The 21,577-nt window shown below is 40.4% G+C and overlaps 1 protein-coding gene across 3 annotated transcripts in view; it reads right to left on the bottom strand.

The window, feature by feature from the left end:
- Positions 1 to 5,065: 5,065 nt before the first annotated feature.
- Positions 5,066 to 21,577, bottom strand: part of dicer1 (dicer 1, ribonuclease type III) — a 57,969-nt gene continuing 41,457 nt past the window's right edge. For all 3 annotated transcript variants that reach the window (XM_053433806.1, XM_053433805.1, XM_053433807.1), the window contains 7 exons: positions 17,054 to 17,203; positions 15,185 to 15,817; positions 13,094 to 13,349; positions 11,816 to 12,084; positions 10,538 to 10,700; positions 10,285 to 10,360; positions 5,066 to 7,014 (listed from right to left, as the gene is read on the bottom strand). In XM_053433806.1, the coding sequence (XP_053289781.1) occupies positions 6,852 to 7,014; positions 10,285 to 10,360; positions 10,538 to 10,700; positions 11,816 to 12,084; positions 13,094 to 13,349; positions 15,185 to 15,817; positions 17,054 to 17,203 (1,710 nt within the window). In that variant the 3' untranslated portion in view covers positions 5,066 to 6,851. The remainder of the gene's footprint in view (positions 7,015 to 10,284; positions 10,361 to 10,537; positions 10,701 to 11,815; positions 12,085 to 13,093; positions 13,350 to 15,184; positions 15,818 to 17,053; positions 17,204 to 21,577) is intronic.

Here is a 21,577-nt window from a genome sequence, read left to right as displayed (position 1 = left end):
ACCGAGTCCTTAGACTGGGAAATGTTGGCGGTTGTGTGCCAGCGGCTTACAGTTCCACTACATATTGTCACTACCACCCTAAGACCAGACCTGAAACTCTGGTCCAACACCTTGCAAGTCCTCTAGTTCTGAGGAATTGACAGTACCCTGGGAGGATGCGGTTGATAAAGCAAATGAGAGGAAAAGGATGCTATATGCAGACATGGCATTTGAGCCAGAGCAACATGGTTGGATAGCAATAGTTTGCCCTGTGGAGGTTGGCTGAAGTTTCATTGCAACATCCACCATCAGGATGATCAAAGATCTGGGGATCCTGGGACAAGCCCTGCAACAGACCATGAAAGAAACATCACACACACTGCAGAATGCTGCAGCCAACGATTCTGGATCAGGAGGAAAGATCCCTACTGGGCCCCAAGATGCTAGCGACATGCACCCAGGTTTTATTAACTTGTGGTGCCTTCCTTAGAAGAGGGTGTCCTGTTATTAGGCCGAAACACCTCATGACGCAAAGATACATAACTGAAGATATGTCCCTAACAATCGCTGGTGGTCAATCAATCAATCAAATTTAATTTGTATAGCCCATTTTCACAAATCACGATTTGTCTCATAGGGCTTCAACATTGTGACATCCTCTGTCCTTAACCCTCAGCAAGAGTAAGGAAAAACTACTGAAAACCCTTTTAACAGGGTAAAAAGAACTTATAAACCTCAGAGCCACATGTGAGGGAACCCTCACCCAAGACGGACAGAAGTGCAATAGATGTCAAGTGTACTATACAGTGCCTTGCATAAGTATTCACCCCCCTTGGACTTTTTCCCATTATGTACTGTTACTAACTGGAATTCAAATAGACTTAAATAAACTTTTTCCCGTTTGATCAACAAAACATGCATAGTACTTTGGAGGTGCAAAATAAATTTGATTGTGACACAAACAATAATGAGAACAAAAAAGTTGACATCTGTTGGGTGCATAAGTATTCACCCCCCTGTGTCAATACTTGGTAGAACCCCCTTTCGCTGCAATTACAGCTGCAAGTCTTTTGGGGTATGTCTCTACCAGCTTTGCACATCTAGAGATGGAAAAGTTTGTCCATTCTTCTTGGCAAAAAAGATGAAGCTCAGTCAGATTGGATGGAGACCGTCTGTGAACCGCAATCTTCAAGTCTTGCCATAGATTCTCTATTGGATTGAGGTCTGGGCTTTGACTGGGCCATTTTAAGACATTAACATTCTTTAATCCAAACCATTCCTTTGTAGCTCTGGCTGTATGTTTAGGGTCATTGTCCTGCTGGAAGATGAACCTCCGCCCCAGTCTCAAGTCTTTTGCAGACTGCATCAGATTTTCTTCAAGGATTTCCCTGTATTTGGCTCCATCCATCTTTCCCTCTATTCTGACCAGTTTCCCTGTACCTGCTGAAGAGAAGCATCCCCACAGCATGATGCTACCACCACCATGTTTCACTGTTGGGATGGTGTGCTCATTGTGATGGGCAGTGTTGGGTTTTCGCCACATAGCGTTTTGCATTGAGGCCAAAAAGTTCAATTTTGGTCTCATCTGACCAGAGCACCTTCTTCCACATGTTTGCTGTGTCTCCCACATGGCTTCTGGCAAACTCCAAACGGGATTTTTTATGGATCCCTTTCAACAATGGCTTTCTTCTTGCCACTCTTCCATAAAGGCCAGATTTGTGGAGTAGACGACTAATAGTTGTCCTGTGGACAGATTCTCCCACCTCAGCTGTGGATCTCTGCAACTCCTCCAGAGTAACCATGGGCCTCCTGGTTGCTTCTCTGATTAATTTTCTCCTTGTCCAACTCTTCAGTTTGGGTGGACGGCCTCCTCTTGGTAGGTTTGCGGTTGTGCCATATTCTTTCCATTTTCTTATGATGGATTTTATGGTGCTCAGAGAGATGTTTAAAGCTCTGGATATTTTTTATAACCTAACCCTGCTTCATATTTCTCCACAACTTTATCCCTGACCTGTTGGTGAGCTCCTTGGTCTTCATGATGCTGTTTGTTCAGTAATGATCTCCAACAAACTCTGAGTCCGTCACAGAACAGGTGTATTTATACTGAGATTAAATTGCAGACAGGTGGACCCTATTTACTAATTATGTGACTTGCAAATGTGACTTGTGAATGCAATTGGTCGCACCAGATCTTTGTTAGGGGTTTCACAGTAAAGGGGGTGAATACATATGCACTCAACACTTTTCAGATTTTTATTTGTAAATAATTGTGAAATCCATGTAATATTTCCCCCCACTTCCAAATGATGCAATATTTTGTGTTGGTCCATTACATAAACTCACGATGAAATAAATTTTAATCTGTGGTTATACCATGACAAAATGTAGAAAAGTCCAAAGGGGGTGAATACTTATGCAAGGCACTGTATATCAAGCAGTCCTGCTGCAATCATAGTCTATGGTCAGCAGCCAGCAACATCATGATCCACCATCAAGATCAGATGACACTATAATCCGCAGTGATTGTCCACTGCCGCCAATTAGGATCCATCATCAGTTGCTACCTCGGTCGTGGTCCACCACCATTATCAGACGCCAACAATAATGGATCTGCCATTATTATTACGATCAGCCAGCAGGATACAGAATACGCCAAACTGGTTCCACCATTACAATCTCTGATATGCGATCCACAGATCGCAATCCATGACATAGCCACAGCTTCGGCCCTGGATCTGGGGGCGATAAGACCAAAAGGACTCTGGGGAAGGGGTCAAGTCAGAAACATGCATTGATGAGATAATTAATTTGATGTGATAATGATTTGAGAAGCTGAAAAGAGAAGCTCCGTGTGTCATGTGTCATAAATTCGCTTTGTACCTTAGCATCATCAGGTGTTTTTGCTTTGTAATCAATACAGGCTGAACTTGAGGGTACACTGACGCTCAAGTTACATCTGACTGGCTACTGGTTTGTATGGCAGTACTATGAAAGCTATGTGGCCCACCAAGTTAGCCTGAATTCTGGGAGCGGAGTGCTCTAGTGGGTTGATAAGATACTAACAGCTCTTTAAGGTAAAATGGTGCCATATTTTTAAGGGCCTTGAAGGTGAGGAGAAGAATTTTAAATTCTATTCTAGATTAACCGGAATGCAGTGTAGCGATGCTAATACTGGAGAAATGTGCTCTCTTCTCTTGGTTCTCGTCAGGACACGTGCTGCGGCATTTTGGACAAGCTGCAGTGTCTTTAACGACTTACTACTGGAGCCTGATAATAATGAATTACAATAGTCCAGTCTGGATCTAACAAAGACGTGGACTAGTTTTTCAGCATCTTTTTGCGAGAGGACATGTCTGATTTGTGAGATATTACGCAAGAGGAAAAAGGCGGTCCTGGAAATTTGTAGTGAGAATTAAAGGACAAATCAGGATCGAAGATCACTTCCAAGTTCCTGACTGTTTCATTGGAAGCAAGGGCAATGTCGTCTAGCTCAGCTGTATCATGGGATAATATATCTCTAATGTGTTTAGGGCCAAGTATTAGAACCTCTGCTTTATCCGTGTTTAATAAGAGACAATTGCGGGTCATCCAGGTTTTTATGTCCCTGAGACATGCTTGAAGTTTAGTTAAGTGATACTTTGTGGTAAATGGTTTTCTATTTATATAGCGCTTTTCTAGTCTTGATGACCACTCAAAGCAGATTTACAGTACAGTTTTACATTCACACACACATTCATACCATGCATCTATTCGCAGCACTTTTGTTATTCTATGGGGGGCCATTCAGGGTTCAGCATCTTGCCCAAGGACACTTCGGCATGCAGATGGGTCAGACTGGGGAATGGAACTGCCGACCTTCAGGTTGGAGGACGACCACTCTACCCCTCAGCCACAGCCGCCTGTTCAGGTTGTATTGACAAGTATAACTGGGTGTCATTAGCATAGCAGTGGAAATTTACCAAGTGTGCCCTGATAATGTTTCCTAGTGGAAGTATATATAATGAGAATAAAATTGGGCCTAGCACAGAGCCCTGTGGAACACCGTAGTTAACTTTGGTGCGCACAGGTGACTCATTGATTTGCATGAATTAGAAGCGATAAAAAAAGTTTAGTGCGGTTCCTTTAATGCTAATTAACTGTTACTAGTCGTGTGATGCTCAATTGTGTGCACTGAGATCTAACAGAACGAGGACAGACAAAAATCCCTGATCTGAAGCTATTACAAGGTCATCAGTGACTTTTGCCAAGGCTGTCTCTGTGCTGCGATTGGATCTAAACCCAGACTGAAAGTCTTCATACATATTATTTTCCTGGAGGAACTCGAACAGCTGATAGTTAAAACCTCTGGGTCTAGGGTGGGTTTTTTGAGAAGGGGTTTGATTACCGGTGGTCACTAACATCAACTGGTGGTAATTATTAATTAGTGCGGTAGAACATACAAGGGAATACAAGGGATATTCGTCATCATATCCCATGTCTAAAATGGGACAGATTTTACTGTAGTTCAAAAGGTGTAGAGGTAATGATGTCTGATCTACGAAGCGGGCCACATGGCTTTCATAGTACTGCCATACAAGCCAGTAGACGGTCATATCTTCCTTTAGCTTTGGAGTATCCTCAAGTTCGGCATCTATCGTTGATTACAAGGCCAAAACACTTGATGCTAAGGTACACAACTGAGGTCATGTCCCTAACATCTTGCTGGCGGCCGCTAACACCTGCTAACATCTATTGGTAGTTGGTAACCTAAATTGTGCCAAAAGCCTTCTATAAGAATATATGGTGAATATATTCACCATATAAAAAAAAATCAGTTTATTGCATAGTGCACATGTTATTATATAGGACTATATGGTGAATATCCCTTGTATGTTTATACAAGGGATATTCACCATATAGTCCTATATAATAAAATGTGCCAAGTCTACTCTCATCAACCCGTTTTCCTTGCGGCAGCAGTTTTCAGGAAACAAAAAATGAGCTAACCATAAAAGACTAACTTTAACAGGTGAATAATATTGCCTGTTTTCTGTTTAAAGCTAATTGTGCTGCCCCTCAGTCTATTAAAAAAAAACAATATAGCAAGTTCAAGGTCCCCCATCACTTCAGTTCAATATTATATTTAACTGATACATCAGGTAAAAACACAATCTATTTGCAATTAATCAAATGTGACTGTCAATTAGATTTAACATTGCTGTACAAACACAACTGAGGAATAACAACTATTTCTTCTTAACTCTTATTTATAAACATAGATTGGAAGAAAAAAACACAAGTCGTTTCCGCTCTGCCTATTTTTTGGAGTATATTTAACGTTTAAGAGTGCAATCTGATTACTTCTACAAGCACTGACCCATTTCTGATAGATTATTTCTGTTCAATTAACACAGAATTCAAAAAAAGATTCTTTTAACACTAGAAATAAATCAAATCTTTTACAGATTGAAGGTTGACAAACAGGACAACCAAATAAAACAGATTAAAAAAAGTATAATAAAGAGGTATTATAGTTACAGTGCAAAAAGATGAGAAATTCAAGCTTAATACAATAACATAGCACCAAACAAAAGAAAAAAGAAAGCATGCAATTAACTGAGGTATTCAAGTGAAAAAGGGGCTTTCTGATGAAAAACAAAAGACATTTAGTGAGAGGCTAAATTTGTCAGAAAAAAAAGAAAATTCTGGTATCCTTATCCCAAGGAATCGACTTAAGCCTTAAAGTATCAAATCTGCTATAGCTTTGGTTGGTATGGGATGTGAGGAATACTAGTGTGTTGAAATGAATTTGCTGTATTCGTAAAGATTCTATGCATCTTATACACAAGTATCCAATTTGTAGAAAATGGTGCAGCATATGGTATATTTTATATCTCATAGGTCTTTCTTTTTAGATCAAAACTGAATGAGTTGCTCATTGTAAAGATATTTACAGAGTAAGAATTAATATTTCAATTCCATCCATTCTTGATATCAAAAAACATATTAAGCCAAATTTCTAAGATAATGCCAAAAACATCCAATGTTGCTTTCACTCACTTTGAGTTACAGCCATAGAAAATGTATAGAAGCCATCCAGTTGTTAAAAATTAATTTAAAGTACAGCAACTGGGAATGTTGAAATCCCTATTCATGTTTCAGTATGAGGATGAGTTTTAGCATCAAAGGCAAGAATATCATTTACGCAATTTAAATCTTTATACATTTTTTATATATATTCATCGGCTACAAATATGATTTTGGTGTCAGTTAACCACACAGCTGTAAATATAACAGATCCTAATAAGTGCAAAAATTATAAAAAATACCATTTAGAATACCATTTCAAGACAGATTTCAGACAGAGGTCTCTGTTAGCCATGTCTGCTATTAGCGTTTAAAAACCACTTCTAAACTGCTTGGCGCTAGTGCAGAGGCTGAGGAGTTTAGTTATATATTTTTTTTTTTCTTACCTACTTTGATTTACAATTTGATACTACTATTATACAGTCTAATACTACACAATAAGCATAAGTCTCAACTCACTGACATAAAGGTTAACAAACAAAACTGAGAAATAGGATACTGTGACCCATCCTTTTTTTTTAAACAATTGACTAAATGTTAATAAAGTACTCATGTGATTACACAAAATAGAGGGAAATAAAGATTGTGTTTGCGCGAAAAAAGAAAACCTAAAATGTAAGAGAGCCACTGTTCTGTCTGTTTTGAGCTCAGTCTGCTTCTTCTGTTGCATCTTCACACAGTTGTCCTGGCTGTGCCATTGCAGGCTGAATACAGGGTTTGCATCAGTCTGTGCTGGGAAGTCGATGTTGCATTTTCTTCTGTAGTGTCAATAGCTTAGGTGCTAATACTGAGCGAAGAGGAGGAGCTCAGTTATTGACCTGAGGTTGATTGGCTTTGAGGCTACGCAGAGCTCGTCTTGCCGCTGCTGACTTGGCGATCCGGTAACTGCGGCCAACTCCTTTAAACTTGCCCTTGCCAACTACCTCCACCGTCACCCGCACCTTTCCATCATATGTTCTCTCTGCAGGGCTGCAAACAGAGGGGAGAAAATAGGGTTTCAGACTGCAGATATAAAAACTTCTGTCTTTATCAAGGTACCAAGTGGGAAATAATAAAGAGCTATAGACATTTTTATAAAATCAGTGAAATTGTGTTATTGTAGTTTATGTGTTCACTTTATGAGTCCACTCTGGTTTCAAAATAGAAATTCTGACAAATAGGTGTTCATTTAGCACCTAAATTATATGACTTAGCAAAATATAGCAAAATATACACTAATATTTTCCATGATTATGAACAAACTTTTAAGTCAGTTCAACCTCCTCACATGATCCCCCTCTCTCCTCTTCTATCTGAAACAGTGTAACATTACTTCAGACTACATTCCCAAAAGCTTGTTTATCATCATCAGACAACAGTGCAAAAATAGTTAATAAAAAAGCTTTGTTTCTTTAAATAGTACGGAAGCCCTGAACGGACATATACAGTTTATTTCCTCGTTTTTCCTGTCTAACTAGTTATTTTCTGTTGCTATCTCTTGATAACGAGATGATTAATTGTTATCGAGATATCAAACTTTTGTTTTCCAGAGATAATGGGATAAATAACATAAAGCCCATCATTACAGGAACTCTTACATTCAGTGTAGCAATATCAGGTGTCAAGGCCTGACTAAGGCCGACATTGCTTTATACCTTGCTTTAAGATATAACCTATATACACGAGTGTGCTTCATCTGAGAAGACACTTAGCAAGGCTTCGGCCTTATCGGCGGCACAATCCAACTGACATCCATTTGGTTATTAACCTCATCACTGAGCAGCTACAACTTATTTCCTGATAATAAGTTATTTATCCCATTATCTCGGGAAAACTAATGTTCGATATCTCGAGATAACGAGTTAATTATCTTGTTTCCACAAGATAACTGAATCTTTTTCGTTATCACGTTAAAACAGAGGAAATATAATGTATGATTCCATGTCTGTTTAGGGCTGCTGTAAAATAGTGTCCTTGTGCCAACTTTTAATATTAAAACTCAATTTGAGTGGTTCTTTTCAATCCTTATAATTGCATTTATATTCCATTGTCTTGTCTGTCACTTTTGTCTGTCAATAAAACCAAATGTACTTAACTGTGTTCATGGTTCCGACAACGTTGCTTAAAATTACCAACTAAGAGACAGTTGATAATTTGCTTAGTATGACTTTGTTATTCAGGACAACCAATTTTAGGTTCAGAGAACAGAGATAATGGCTTCACTGCACTTTTCTGTTCTTAAGGACCACAGAAAATGCTTCAAGTTACAGTTGTCATTCACACACACACACACACACACATTCAGACAATATACCTATATGCAGCAGGGAGAAGGGGCTCTAACAGTTACTCTAACAGGAACTTTATTCACCTCAACTGCAGTAAGACCCAGGCTTTGATTTATTACAAGTTGGTATAAGAGACAGACCTTTATTTATGGTTTCCCCATTGTCTCTCATCTCGCACAATCCCAACATTTGCCATTTTCAGCTTTTGACTTTATAAATTCAGTATGAGAGGCTGTGGCTGAGGGGGTAGAGCAGTTGTCATCCAACCAGATGGTCAGAAGCTTGAGTCCCAGCCCATGCCAAAGTGTGCTTTGGCAAGATGCTGAAATGGCCCCTCATAGACGTTGAATGCAATAATTGTAAAGTATAACTTACATTTTTGCAGCACTAATGCCATCAGAACAACATGGACATGTCATACACACCCTCCTGCTCTCACTTCTCCATTTTAAGTATCTATTATTTCAAGCCATTACTTATTTAGTCATGATTTATAATTGTGTTAAGGTAACCAATCCTTTTTCCTTTTCTTCTATTCCAACTATTTACAGACCATGCATATTAAGATTAAGATGCATTTATTTGTCCCAAACACATGCACAGACATGCACAGGCACACTCATGCAGGTAGGGAAATTTAACCTCTGCTTTTGACCCATCTGGTGCAGGACACACAGAGCAGTGAGCGACCATGTACGGCGCCCGGGGAGCAGATGTTGGGGGAGTAAGGTGCCTTGCTCAGAGGCACTAGACAGGGTAGGGAGAATCCTCTTGGATTTTTGGACAGATCAATCCAGGTTCGTCTTTTTGTTGTTTCTCCGTGGAGTTGAACCAGAGACGAACCACAGACCTTTTCTGCCCATAGTCCAAGTTTCTGCCACTAGTCCACCGCCACCAACTCAACTAAACTCACAACGCTCCCATTTTTCTTGAATTGAAGTAAAAGATTGAAGATGTCCTGTATGCAAACAAAAGGCTTATTTCTCTCAAGTTTTTTTCTCAAATTTGATAAAATCTGTATTAGTGAGCACCTCCCCTTTGCCAAGATAATCTGTGCACCTGCCATGTGAGACAGGACAAAATGCTGATTTTAAAGCATGATTATTGCACACGTGCCTTGGACTGGTCAAAATTACATAACATTACATTAGATAACATGTTATTTATGTGACACTTTTATCCAAAGTGACTTCCAGTGATCCAACTTCTATTAGGGGGCAATTTGGGGCTCTTGCCCGAGGACACTTTGGCATGCAGATCGAACCACCAGCCTTCTGCTTGGAGAGCGACAGCCCAAACCCAAATAAAAGGCCACTCCAAAATGTGCAGTTTATCTTGAGGGGGAGCTTTGTTAGGCACTGAACTAGTTTCACATAAGGTTCAGAAAACCATCGATTGTAGCCTGTGGAATATTGGTCCACTCCTCTTCAATGTCTATGCAAAGTTGCTGGATATTGACAGGAATTGGAACCGGCTGTCATACACGTCAATCCAAAGTATCCAAAACATTTGGATCACTATTAATTTCATGTAAATGACTCCTTCCCAAATAGACAATGACCAAGAGGCATGTATGGTCTGCCATTTCATATTGGGATTTTGAAACATATAAGTTAACCTTGACCTTTTTTGTGCACACACATCCCGCAACCTCAGACTCACTGGCATAATGCATTCCCTAACACCTTATCTAAACCTTAACAACTTAATACCATTCTGTAATCCTTATTATAAACCTAACCTGGACCGTTTACCCTAAAAGCAAGTCTTAACCAAACAGCCCATTAAAAGTGGGTGAAACTGAGGGCTGGCCAAAAGGTCCTCACTTTCTCAAAATCTCCTCACTCCATAAAGTCTAGACTCAAAATGGTCCTCACAAAGATATCTGCGCGCAAAGACACAAGCGAGCACGCACACACAAAGCTATGCTGGAGTGCAAGGTAAATATTGTTGAGTGTCAGTGCTGATCTACCTGAACTTGGCAGTTTCTGGTTCCATCTCCAGAAGCTCCCTCACAGGAGAGCGTGGCACATTGGCAGAGAATTTCTCTGTAAGATGAGGGGGTGGAGTGTTGAGATAAGAGCCCCATCAAAATAAAAATGTTCAACATATCAATCCATCTGTAAATTATAATGTATATCTGCTAGCAACAAATAGTCAGCATGAACTGGTCAACAATCACAAAAAAAGATATAATTAATAGATGTGCTTTCTCTATTCCTCACCTATAAGGGGCCTCATCATAGGATAATACACTTGCCAAACCCTCTCCAATGACATCCTGCTATCCATGTAAATTGCTCCGGCTAAGGACTCAAAGATATCCCCCATGGCCTTAGGAACCTCAATGTCCTCCTCCTTCTCCTCGTCTTCCTCAGAGCGTCGTAGCTAGTATGAAAAGAACACAAAGTAGTTAGATGATACAGACTAAAGTGCTATCCACCACCCCCCCAAACACACACTGATCAGAGCTGAAGACTGTGGAAGACACACTTGAAAATTGACACAGCTTCTAATCAATGTTGTAAATATTGTTTTATTTTGTTGATGTGTTTAGCTACACACAGCATCTATTGCACTTTTGTCCATCCTGGGAGAGGGATCTATCAGGTGTGGCTCTCGTAGGTTTCCTAGTTTCTTACCCCCCCGGTTAATAGTTTTAACTTTTAGGTTTTCTTACTCGTGTTGAGGGTTAAGGACATGGGTTTGTTGCACTTTGTTAAGCCCAATGTGACAAATTGTGATTTGTAAATATGTGCTATAATGCTAGTTATTACATAGTTTTCAAAGCACTCTTACTTTGAAAAAGATAGTGGAACAGGTACATGAAGAGTTTTTGTCTGACATATTCGATAGACATTAAAACTGTGTTAAGAGAATTTTCATTGTCTATTTTGCTGTGAACCACACACATCCACTCAACCTAACACAAACCGTGCACCATTTCCTGTACGAAAACTCAAAATACAAGAAAATATGTCCGTCAAACATTTCTTGCATAAGGCCCCATGTTACTGCATTCTTCATTGGCCAGGAAAAAGAGTCACAACTGAAAGTCAAGTCCTTATCGTTACCATACAATGCAAATTATTGATCCCTCAAGGGGGAAACAGAATGTAATCTTACAGCTCAATAACCCCCAACCCCCTTCCTATAAAATAAAAACAGCATAAGATCATCATCAGATTTAGGTGTTGACTTGGTTGAACCTTATTACATCAGATGAATAGGTGATGTGCTCAAACAAAAATCTGGATATGGGGTTACTGGTTACCTGGTTCAGTACTGACAACTGACTGTGGAGTGGTACCACATTTCTCCAAATTACATCCAACTTCATTTTCTCTTAAGAAAAGAAGACTCTTTGCTATGCGGGCAGATTTTTTGATGGAGACATTTTTTTATGGGGGGAAAACCCTAACCCTAACAGCAGAGATTATTTTTTTAAGTACAGAGCTCTGTTGATCAGCATGCTAGTTATGCTCTTGGTAAAAACAACTCACCTCAGAATCCATGCCTTGCATCTCATTCTTTTCCAACTGAAACTGCACAAAGTCATCAATGACCTGGAAAAGCTCAGGTGAGATGGCCTTGAAGTACTTGTGATAGTCGTACTTGACAGCCAGAGAGGCAAAGATGGTGTTGTTAACGAGTGCTGAGCGCAAGTCAGTCAGCACACCAGGTGAGTGCTGCCGTGGGTCTTCATAAAGGTGCTTTGTTATGAGGTAGTCTAAAATTGCATCACCAAGGAACTCAAGCCGCTGGTAACAATCTGAAGAGAAGGAATAAGAGTTTCTTTTTTATTACAAAAATTCAGAAGCAAATGCCACTGCAGAATCACAACCTTCAACATAAATCTGGACTCAAAATAGACATTCTGAAACATATTGAGATTATAAATGTGATCTTCAAAAATAATTCCAATGTTTGTAGGAATATATCATTTGTGAACCTGTAAAATAAATTGGCATGAAAACGTTTTGGATTTCAAGGATCAAAGATTTATATTTTTTTTTAACATTTTTTTCCTGATTGTCGATAAAAGGTTGATCTAAAACTACAAATTGTTATTACAAATTACAAATCATTCTTTTTGCAGCAGAAAGTCGAGGCCTCTGTCTTCTATCTCATAATGCTGTACAATTGTGTTATCACATTCTGATTTAAGATTTTTGAATTCATATTATTTGTAAAACATTTTCAGTACTTCTGTTAATTATTATGGTTTATTGAGTTCAAAGGATTCCGAGGGTCTTGTTTCCTCTGAGGCTGGGAGTCGATATGCTCCTCTCTGTAGCCAACAACAGAGCATAGTTATTTGGATAGCCTCAACATCTTCCTACTGCACCATCCTTGCCCAAAAGGAGGGGCTGGTCTAATTCCATGAGATCCCCCATCTGATATAAGTTGGGACTCCAAATCTGAATGGCTCACTGATTCACATATTTTCAGACATAGGCAGCCCCTAAAACACTGACCTGGTGTGATATAATTTGTCTCTTTTAACCCATAAATCCAATTGTTTGAATCCTATTCACTATGGTGAAAAGTAAGAGCAGGAATTTATATTACTGAGTGTTAGCAGTGCTTGTAGTTTATTATCTTACTTGTATTCACCACTTGTGGAATTTGTTTTCTTGCAGAATGGAAACTGTTTATCAAGAAACAACCTGTCCCTATACTTTTCTTTATAATTATACCAAAATACATCATTTGGAACTTTCTCAACTGTGCAAAAACCTACAACAAAGGTGTCCTGATACTGTGTGGTGAGTTCTAACCTGTAATGGTGTTGTAATGGTAAGATGCATGGGTAAAGGCTTGCAGGAGGTAAGCCTTATTCTGAAAGGTGTAGTTGATCTTTCTTTCAAAGTTTTCAAAACCGGAAATGAGGTGGTTTAGAGTTTGCTCTGCATCAGGATGGTCCAGCATGCAGCGGGGTGGGATCTTTAACCAGCCATAACATAGGTCAATAGTTGTTGTCTGACAGCTTTGCCCAAGAGCTCCTGTTAGGCACCCTCTCTCCAACGGTAACACCTGTAGAAAAAAGTGCAGTCATGCAGATACTCTTATCTTTAAACATGAAAAATACAATGTGCTCAATTAATTTGCCAGGTGCAGTGACTTCTTTTTCCTCAGGTCAGTCAACAGTTGACACCTTAACAAGTACCCTTGCGTCAACTAGGGATGCAACGATCTGTCGATGCAGTCATCTACAAGACTTTAAAGGGCTCATATTTTACACCTTTCTGGGATTTAATTTGCGGTATTGGTACCCCTAAGATGACACAGTGGTTTAAAGTTGAAGAAACTGCTGCAACGTGTATTTCCATGTCCTCTCTTCTGCCTCTCTCTGGAGCTGCAGACAAAACAGGCTGTTTTCGCTGACTGCTCGGACACTGAACTTGCTTTTATAAAGGTTTCTCAGACACTGTTAGAATGGGTTTTCCTTCGATGTAGAACCTACTCTCTGCCCTTTTACCTATGATGATGTTTCTTGGCTTTGATGGATTGATCCTCATCCTTGCCCTAGTGATGTTTTACATTGTAATATATATATATATATATATATATATATATATATATATATATATATATATATATATATATATATATATATAACATTGTATATAATATTTCCGTCATGTTCCTCCAGGGTTCTCTGTAATAGCTTCAAGTCATAGATTGTCCAATGTCTTGAACTTAACTAAAGGGATGCACTCTGGTTGTCTCAAGTAAGGTTTTTTCCCAAACCACTTGATAGCACAGTAAAGAACATTGGGCCTCATGTAAGAACACACTTATTCTTATCCTAAATCTCTCCTTAATTTGTTTACATGGTGTTAATACAAACATGCCACGTCAGATTCTAAAAACACTTATATTCAGGAAACTCTATAAATGACGATGAAACATAATGAATGGGCGTATTTGAGTGAGCACTCAATTGGGTAGCAAAAAAACATATAAGGCTACACTTTCTATCCAATGTCAGAAGTGTTCATTCATAAAAATGACATCAAAGAGTAAATTGGAGAACTTGAGCTCGGACATTGAAGTCCTGCTTCCAGAGATCTAGGGGGAAACTATAAAATGTTTTACCAGTGTCAGAAGAGGAATTAAGAGACAGAGTAAAGAAACGCTGTGTAAAGGCCGATTTATAGTCGGATTTTACGCACGCACGCACGCACGCACGCACGCACGCAAGACACACAACACGCCCCTCGCGTGACTGCGTGCCCCCTCTTGCGGCTTGCGTGCGTCCGCCAATTTTTCTATACTATATGACAAAGCGACGCGAGCCTCAAGCAGCCTGCAAGGCTTGTGATTGGTCTGCTTACTACACGCTACTGCGCCTAGTGTTCTGGCGGGGAATTAACACGGGCAACCCTTGGGGAACCATAAACCAAAACGAGTCAGTCGATGCAGCTGCGTGGCCAGCCACGGTTGCAGTCGCGGTACTATAATTCGGCCTTAAGTTGTAAATGTTGTGTCAAACGCGGGCTGCACTGTCACTAAAATAAAGACGAATTTGTTAAATAGGAAATATACATTTAAAAAATCATCACAGAAACTTAGCAAGGCGATCGATGACTGCAGCGGGAGGAGGTCATGGTCAAAACTATGCAACTGATGACACTGGATGACAAAATTGCGATGTAACAGTTTGCATGTTTTCTATTGGTGCTGGAGCAGTAAATGGAACACCTTCATCCACTGCATTATTATATAATATTCATTTTTATTGAATAGGACCATTACTTTTCTTAATGCTGTTTCATAATTTAAGCATCTCAGTATTCACAGCTGGCATTTAAGCAGCAGCTGGGGCTATTCATTAAGACAGAACAGTGCTGAATGTCATAGCTCACCTTGAGGCCCAATGAGCAGAGGAACATCTGGGCAGCTCTTTCTCCACAGCTGGTAAGGTAGCAGCCAAGCAAAGCCTCCACACAGTCAGCAATGCTCTTGTCTGCGATACACTGCTCTGTGTGCAGATCGTAGGAAATCGACTGCTTGCCAAGCTCAACTCCACAGTTCTCCTCCGATGGATTCCAAAAACCCACCACAAAGTCATCCTCGTCTCCGGCCTTGCTAGGGTCCAGGTAGCACATGGCATCCCACGAACTGTAGTCAAACTCTTCGGCTAAGGGCGCGCTGGATGCCGGCTCAGAGGGTTGGTGGGCTGAGGAGTTATGGTGGGGCTTCTTGGGGGCCTTCCATTCATATGGAGACTCCACTATGGGTGAGGAAGCCGAGGCCACGGTGGGAGATGGAGGGAAACCACTCAAAGAGATCTTCTTTGCAAATGCACCAGATCCCAGCAACATGTTATCAATGAATTTAATGTGTTCCTTGTAGTACTCCAGATCATCTTCCATATTGCCCTCATTTGGTTCATCCTTCAGCATTACCTCTGCGCCGTCATCCACTTCTTCAACCACCTCCTCATTCTCATCATCGTCGTTCCCAGATTGCCCATTGACCAGAAGCTCTTCTTTGGCCTGGATGATTGCGACAAACAGAAAGGAAAGCACAGATAGAGTAAAAAGAAAACTATATCCCTGTTTAAAACAACCTTTGTAAAGAAGCAAACATGAGTTGTCTGTCATGTGGTTAACATGACGTCTACAACTCAACCAGATGACCATGTTTTAACAAGCCTATGAGGTATGGCCAAACCACCCATGACTCAGAGACAAGCTACTATGTATTTGTGATAATTGTTGTTACAAATAGAAACAAAAATCCCAGTAAGAAAAACATGTTAGTATGAATACATTTACTTACTGTAGAATAGACAGGAAGTGTCCATTTATAACTTACTTATATCTTTTACTCATATTTGTGTGCAGCTCTTGAACAAGGAGAACTTTAATATTAAAGTCTCTGGATTGTTATAAATGGACCAACAAAAAATAAGTCTGTGCTTGTAGCAGGGTCTTTTATGGAGCATTTTAATGTAACACTAGAGATAACTAGGAGTATCAGGTCAGTTCAAGATATTTTATTGCATCTGTGGGCTAATGGCTGCAAGACTTAAAACATGAAGTGTTTGAGTTCCTGGGATAAACAGCATTGCAACCAAATCCAATACAATTGACGTTTTTGGGGGATCATTTCTTGAAATGTAAAAAAAACAAAAAAAACTCAATATATATATCATCATTTACACCATGTTTTTGGTCTAAATACCGTTGGGCTAAAGTGTGTGTGAATTGTGTGATGAGTAAAAATATGGTGTAAATGACGCCGTTTCGAGTATAATTGAATGTCAAGGCTTACGGACACTGGGATGACACCACAGGAGCAGTATGGAGGCATGTTATGTTTTGTTTTCAGTTTGAATAAGTGGTCCCCTAGTTACTTCAATTGTATTGGATTTGGCTGAGACACTGCACACCCCTGAAACTCCAAAAGTGTTTTGTGGACTCAAACACTTCACCCGTCCCCCCATCGGCATAGTGGTGAGTAGAGAATGAGTATATTCTCATTTATCAGTGAACTATCTCTTTAAAACCTACCCTTATGCATACCAATTATTAATTAGAAACATGTACTTATTCTCCAAGAAACACCAATTATGCAAATGTACAATCCCAGAAACATTTACTTATTCTGCAAATGTACAATCCCAGCTCCTATACATGTAGAGACACCGCAGAGACAAGAAGAGGAGATGAACAAAGTGAATACAGAAGTTCAGTAAGAAAAAAGCATTCAGCAGCAAGTTTACCAACCTCTAAATCCTGTTTGTCAATGATGCATTTGTCTTGGTTGACCACGTAGCCAGGAGGGAGCCAATTTACAGGGGGGTCAAAGATGGACACCACCATCCTGCTTGGGAGCCCCTTCTTCCTCCCCAGACGATACAGGTTACAGTTGCTCACCTGGATAACAGACAGACGGAAGTACCCGTTTAACACCTTTACACACCATCCTTAGTAACACAATGCTCCTATACTATATCTACACAAGGTGTTTCAGGCATTTTCCATTACCCATCTCACATCTTTCAGAACAGATATGCTTCTATTTGACATTATTCCAGCCGTCAAGGTCTTGTAACAGCTTCAAGTATATCTTCTTCCTTTTGCAGATTGAATTACAGTGATTGTGCGTTGGCCGATTTGCCGAAAAAGTGTTCTGACTGATTGCAACAGTGCAGCTACGCATCCTGCAGACATTTTCTCTGCAGATTCTCTATATTTTCCCCGGAAAAAAGGTGCATGTGTGAACTTCAACGTCTGAGAGGCTCGGGATTATCTGCAGACTTTCTCCTACTGGACTCCTAGTATAAAGTCTACAGAAAGTCAGGAGAATTTGATGTATCCCCCGCTGAGTTTGTGGTGGTAAGAGAAAGAAAATCGCGCGATCTCCGCAGCAGAGTTAATACATCGCTTCCTGCCTCTGCCTGCTGCACCCGGAGGCTCTACCTCTTGCTTGAATAATGCGGAGGTAATGTTGCTGTTGTGAACGCAGAGCACCTCCAGCTGCGTTGCACATACCGGAAAGGCAAACTCTGGGTAAACACTGGACCAAATTCTCTGAATTTTACCCGAAGGCCATGTCTGAAAACAGCTGTAGCATTAAGAAAGGTGCCTTAATATTTTATCTTGAATAATAGTAAACTCAGATCTCTTTCTGAATAGTAACTGAGAATAGGGTTGGGCTGAAGGACGATGTCCACTGAAGATGGCTGACACTTAGGGGTGCAGCCTGCCCCAAAGAAAGGGGCAGAGCCGGCTATATTTCCTGAGGAGGCTCGTCCTTTAACATCCGCAGGAAATTCCTGCTTTTACGCTGTGATGTGAGGGGAGGCAGCATGAGATGCTACTACTAGACTGGACGGACTGGTGAGGATGCCCGGTGATGGGCAAAGGGCTGTCATCCCCATCATCAGTGGCAGAAGGTATGACCTTTAACAAACTGTTGCACCCCCTGCACAGTACACTGACAGACTGCTGTCTCAGCCCTGCTTGACGGACAGACTGAGGAGGTCTTTTATCCCCCAGGCCTTAGGACTGTACAACTCCATAATGTATAGCGAAAAGAGAGTGAGTAATTAAATGCATTAATCGGGCTACTAGGCTGCCAGACTGTCACCTTTACTGCCTGTTTATCTCTCGTTTGATTTGATAATTTGTAGATCTCTCTTTTTAATTTTAATTTTTATTCTAGCACTCTTTTCACTTAAAAAAAAGATATACTTACATATGCTGTACCATCATTTACAGTCTGTTAATCGAATGCATTACTTTGTATAGTTTCAGTTTTTAATCATTAAATCTGTATGTATATATTTGGTATCAGTACTCAGGCTCAGTTACTGTACTCTACTTCTGTCACCTAAAATGTTCAATCATCTATACTTACTCATCTGTATTGTCAATATTCCCATAAGCACATACTTCTTAACAGTGACAGCTTTTTATTAATTCTGGTGGCTTGACTTTCATCTCCCCAGAGATTAGCTCTTGTGTTTGACTGTTTTGTGTGTTACTTGATGCCTAAATTTCCCTCTGGCTCAATAAGGTATATATATGTCTGTCTATCTATGTATATGTTATGTTCCAAGCACATGTTACAATCATGTACATGAAATTTGCATTTGTACATATATATATATAAGTTATGTAAAAGTAAGCAAAATTCTGAATAAAAAATATTATTATAATCATAAATCCTAATGATCATAATATTAAGTAATTATAATGGTCTGCTGTTATTACTGGAGCTCCAAGCAAATGTTTCTTACTTGATTATACTTATAATAAGTGGTCTGACGATAGACATCTTGAAAATTGTGAACACACAAACATAGAAAGGTCATAGGACAAAGCCGACCATCCTTTATGAAAGGAAAGGAGACAATGCTGCCCAGCAATTCTTTGCCTGGCCTTTAAGTATAATGTCCATTGAAAACCAGGAGAAGTCAATGTGAGAACACAGCAGAGGATCCCCTGCTGGTTTCACCAAGAAAGTGGGGGGATTGATGAGGCTTCTAATGCAAGACAGTCGCAAAAATGTAAAAAAATGGCACAAAGCACCGAAGATTTGTCCATATCTTGCCCATACCCCGTGACATGTTCCATCGGTGTCAAGGAGTTGTGTTCGGGAATGGAGTTTTGGACTTTCCGAATGCACTCTCTCTCCAGGTACATTAGGTTGTGAATGAATAACTCCATCCCCACTAAAGAGTTCTGCTGTTACCCCAACAGTAAACCCTGGGTTACAAGCGACCTGAAGGCTCTACTTAATGACAAGAAGAGGGCTTTTAGGTCAGCGGACTGAGCAGAACTCAAGCAGGTACAATGCAAATTAGAACAGTCTTAAGGAGATCAAGGACTTGTATAGCTGGAAACTGGAGAAGAAAGAGATCCCTGGCTTCAACAGGAAACACTCCCCTCACCTGCATTGAGGGGAATATACAAACAAGTTAAACCAGTTTTTCCATGGGTTTGACTCGGGCTCTCGCCCACCCGGTGCAGCCCCCTTACTGTTCCTCCAGGTAGCGACTTCAGGACACTCTCACCCTGACCCTCTGCTTAGAGGACGACCGCTCTACCCCATCAGCCACAGCGCCCCCAATGTGTACTTCCTGAGAAGGCACGGGTCCTCCAATATCTACAACAAGATGCTCCTGATGTTCTACGAGTCTGTTGTTGGAAGCAACAAATTATTTTTGTGGTGTGTTGGGTGGCCAGCATCAAACCAAAGAACAATAACAGACTAAATAAACTCATCAGGAAGGCAAACTCGGTTGTTACCCTGGAGAATGAGTAGAGAATGCTGGCAAAACTGCTGGCAATCATGGAGAATGCTGCTCACCTCCTTAATTAAACAGCGGAGTAACTTAAGAACCACTTCAGCCATAGACTTATTCAATCCCGCTGTTAAAAGAAACAATACAGGAAATCGTTCCTGCCTGGTGCTATCAGGATATATAATCTCTGTCTGCAAGATCTGTGGTCACTGAACTTGACTTAACTAAATCCTTCTACCTCTTATAACCTGCGCTTGACACTGCTCATCTGCTCTTTCTACTTCTTATCTTCTGCACTAAACACTCCACAATAATTGAATACATCTACTATATCATATGCAATACATGATATAATGCACAATATTTATATTATATCCATTTATGATTGTGTGTACAGTGGGGCAAAAAAATATTTAGTCAGCCACCAATTGTGCAAGTTCTCCCACTTAAAACGATGAGATGCCTGTAATTTTCATCATAGGTACACTCCAAGTATGAGAGACAGAATGGGGGAAAGAATCCGGGAAATCACATTGTAGGATTTTTAATGAATTAATTGGTAAATTCCTCGGTAAAATAAGTATTTGGTCACCTATAAACAAGCAAGATTTCTGGCTCTCACAGACCTGTAAACTCTTATTTACGAGGCTCCTCTGTCCTCCACTCGTTACCTGTATTAATGGCACATGTTTGAACTCGTTATCAGTATATAAGACACCTGCCCACAACCTCAAACAGTCACACTCCAAACTCCACTATGGCCAAGACCAAAGAGCTGTCAAAGGACACCAGAAACAAAATTGTGGACCTGCACCAGGCTGGGAAGACTGAATCTGCAATAGGTAAGCAGCTTGGTTTGAAGAAACCAACTTTGGGAGCAATCATTAGAAAATGGAAGACATACAAGACCACTGATAATCTCCCTCGATCTGGGGCTCCACGCAAGATCTCACCCTGTGGGGTCAAAATGATCACAAGAACGGTGAACAAAAATCCCAGAACCACACGGGGGGACCTACTGAATGACCTGCAGAGAGCTGGGACCAAAGTAACAAAGGCTACCATCAGTAACACACTACGCTGCCAGGGACTCAAATCCTGTAGTGCCAGACGTGTCCCCCTGCTTAAGCCAGTACATGTCCAGGCCCGTCTGAAGTTTGCTAAAGACCATTTGGATGATCCAGAAGAGGATTGGGAGGTCAGATGAAACCAAAATATAACTTTTTGGTAAAAACTCAACTCGTCGTGTTTGGAGGAGAAAGAATGCAGAGTTGCATCCAAAGAACACCATACCTACTGTGAGGCATGGGGGTGGAAACATCATGCTTTGGGGCTGTTTTTCTGCAAGGGGACCAGGACGACTGATCCGTGTAAAGGAAAGTATGAATGGGGCCATGTATCGTGAGATTTTGAGTGACAACCTCCTTCCATGAGCAAGGGCATTGAAGAAGAAACATGGCTGTGTCTTTCAGCATGACAATGATCCCAAATACACTGC

The sequence above is a fragment of the Pleuronectes platessa genome, chromosome 11 (genome assembly GCF_947347685.1).
Source record: "Pleuronectes platessa chromosome 11, fPlePla1.1, whole genome shotgun sequence".
NCBI lineage: Eukaryota > Metazoa > Chordata > Actinopteri > Pleuronectiformes > Pleuronectidae > Pleuronectes > Pleuronectes platessa.
This window is presented reverse-complemented; position numbering and strand designations above follow the sequence as displayed.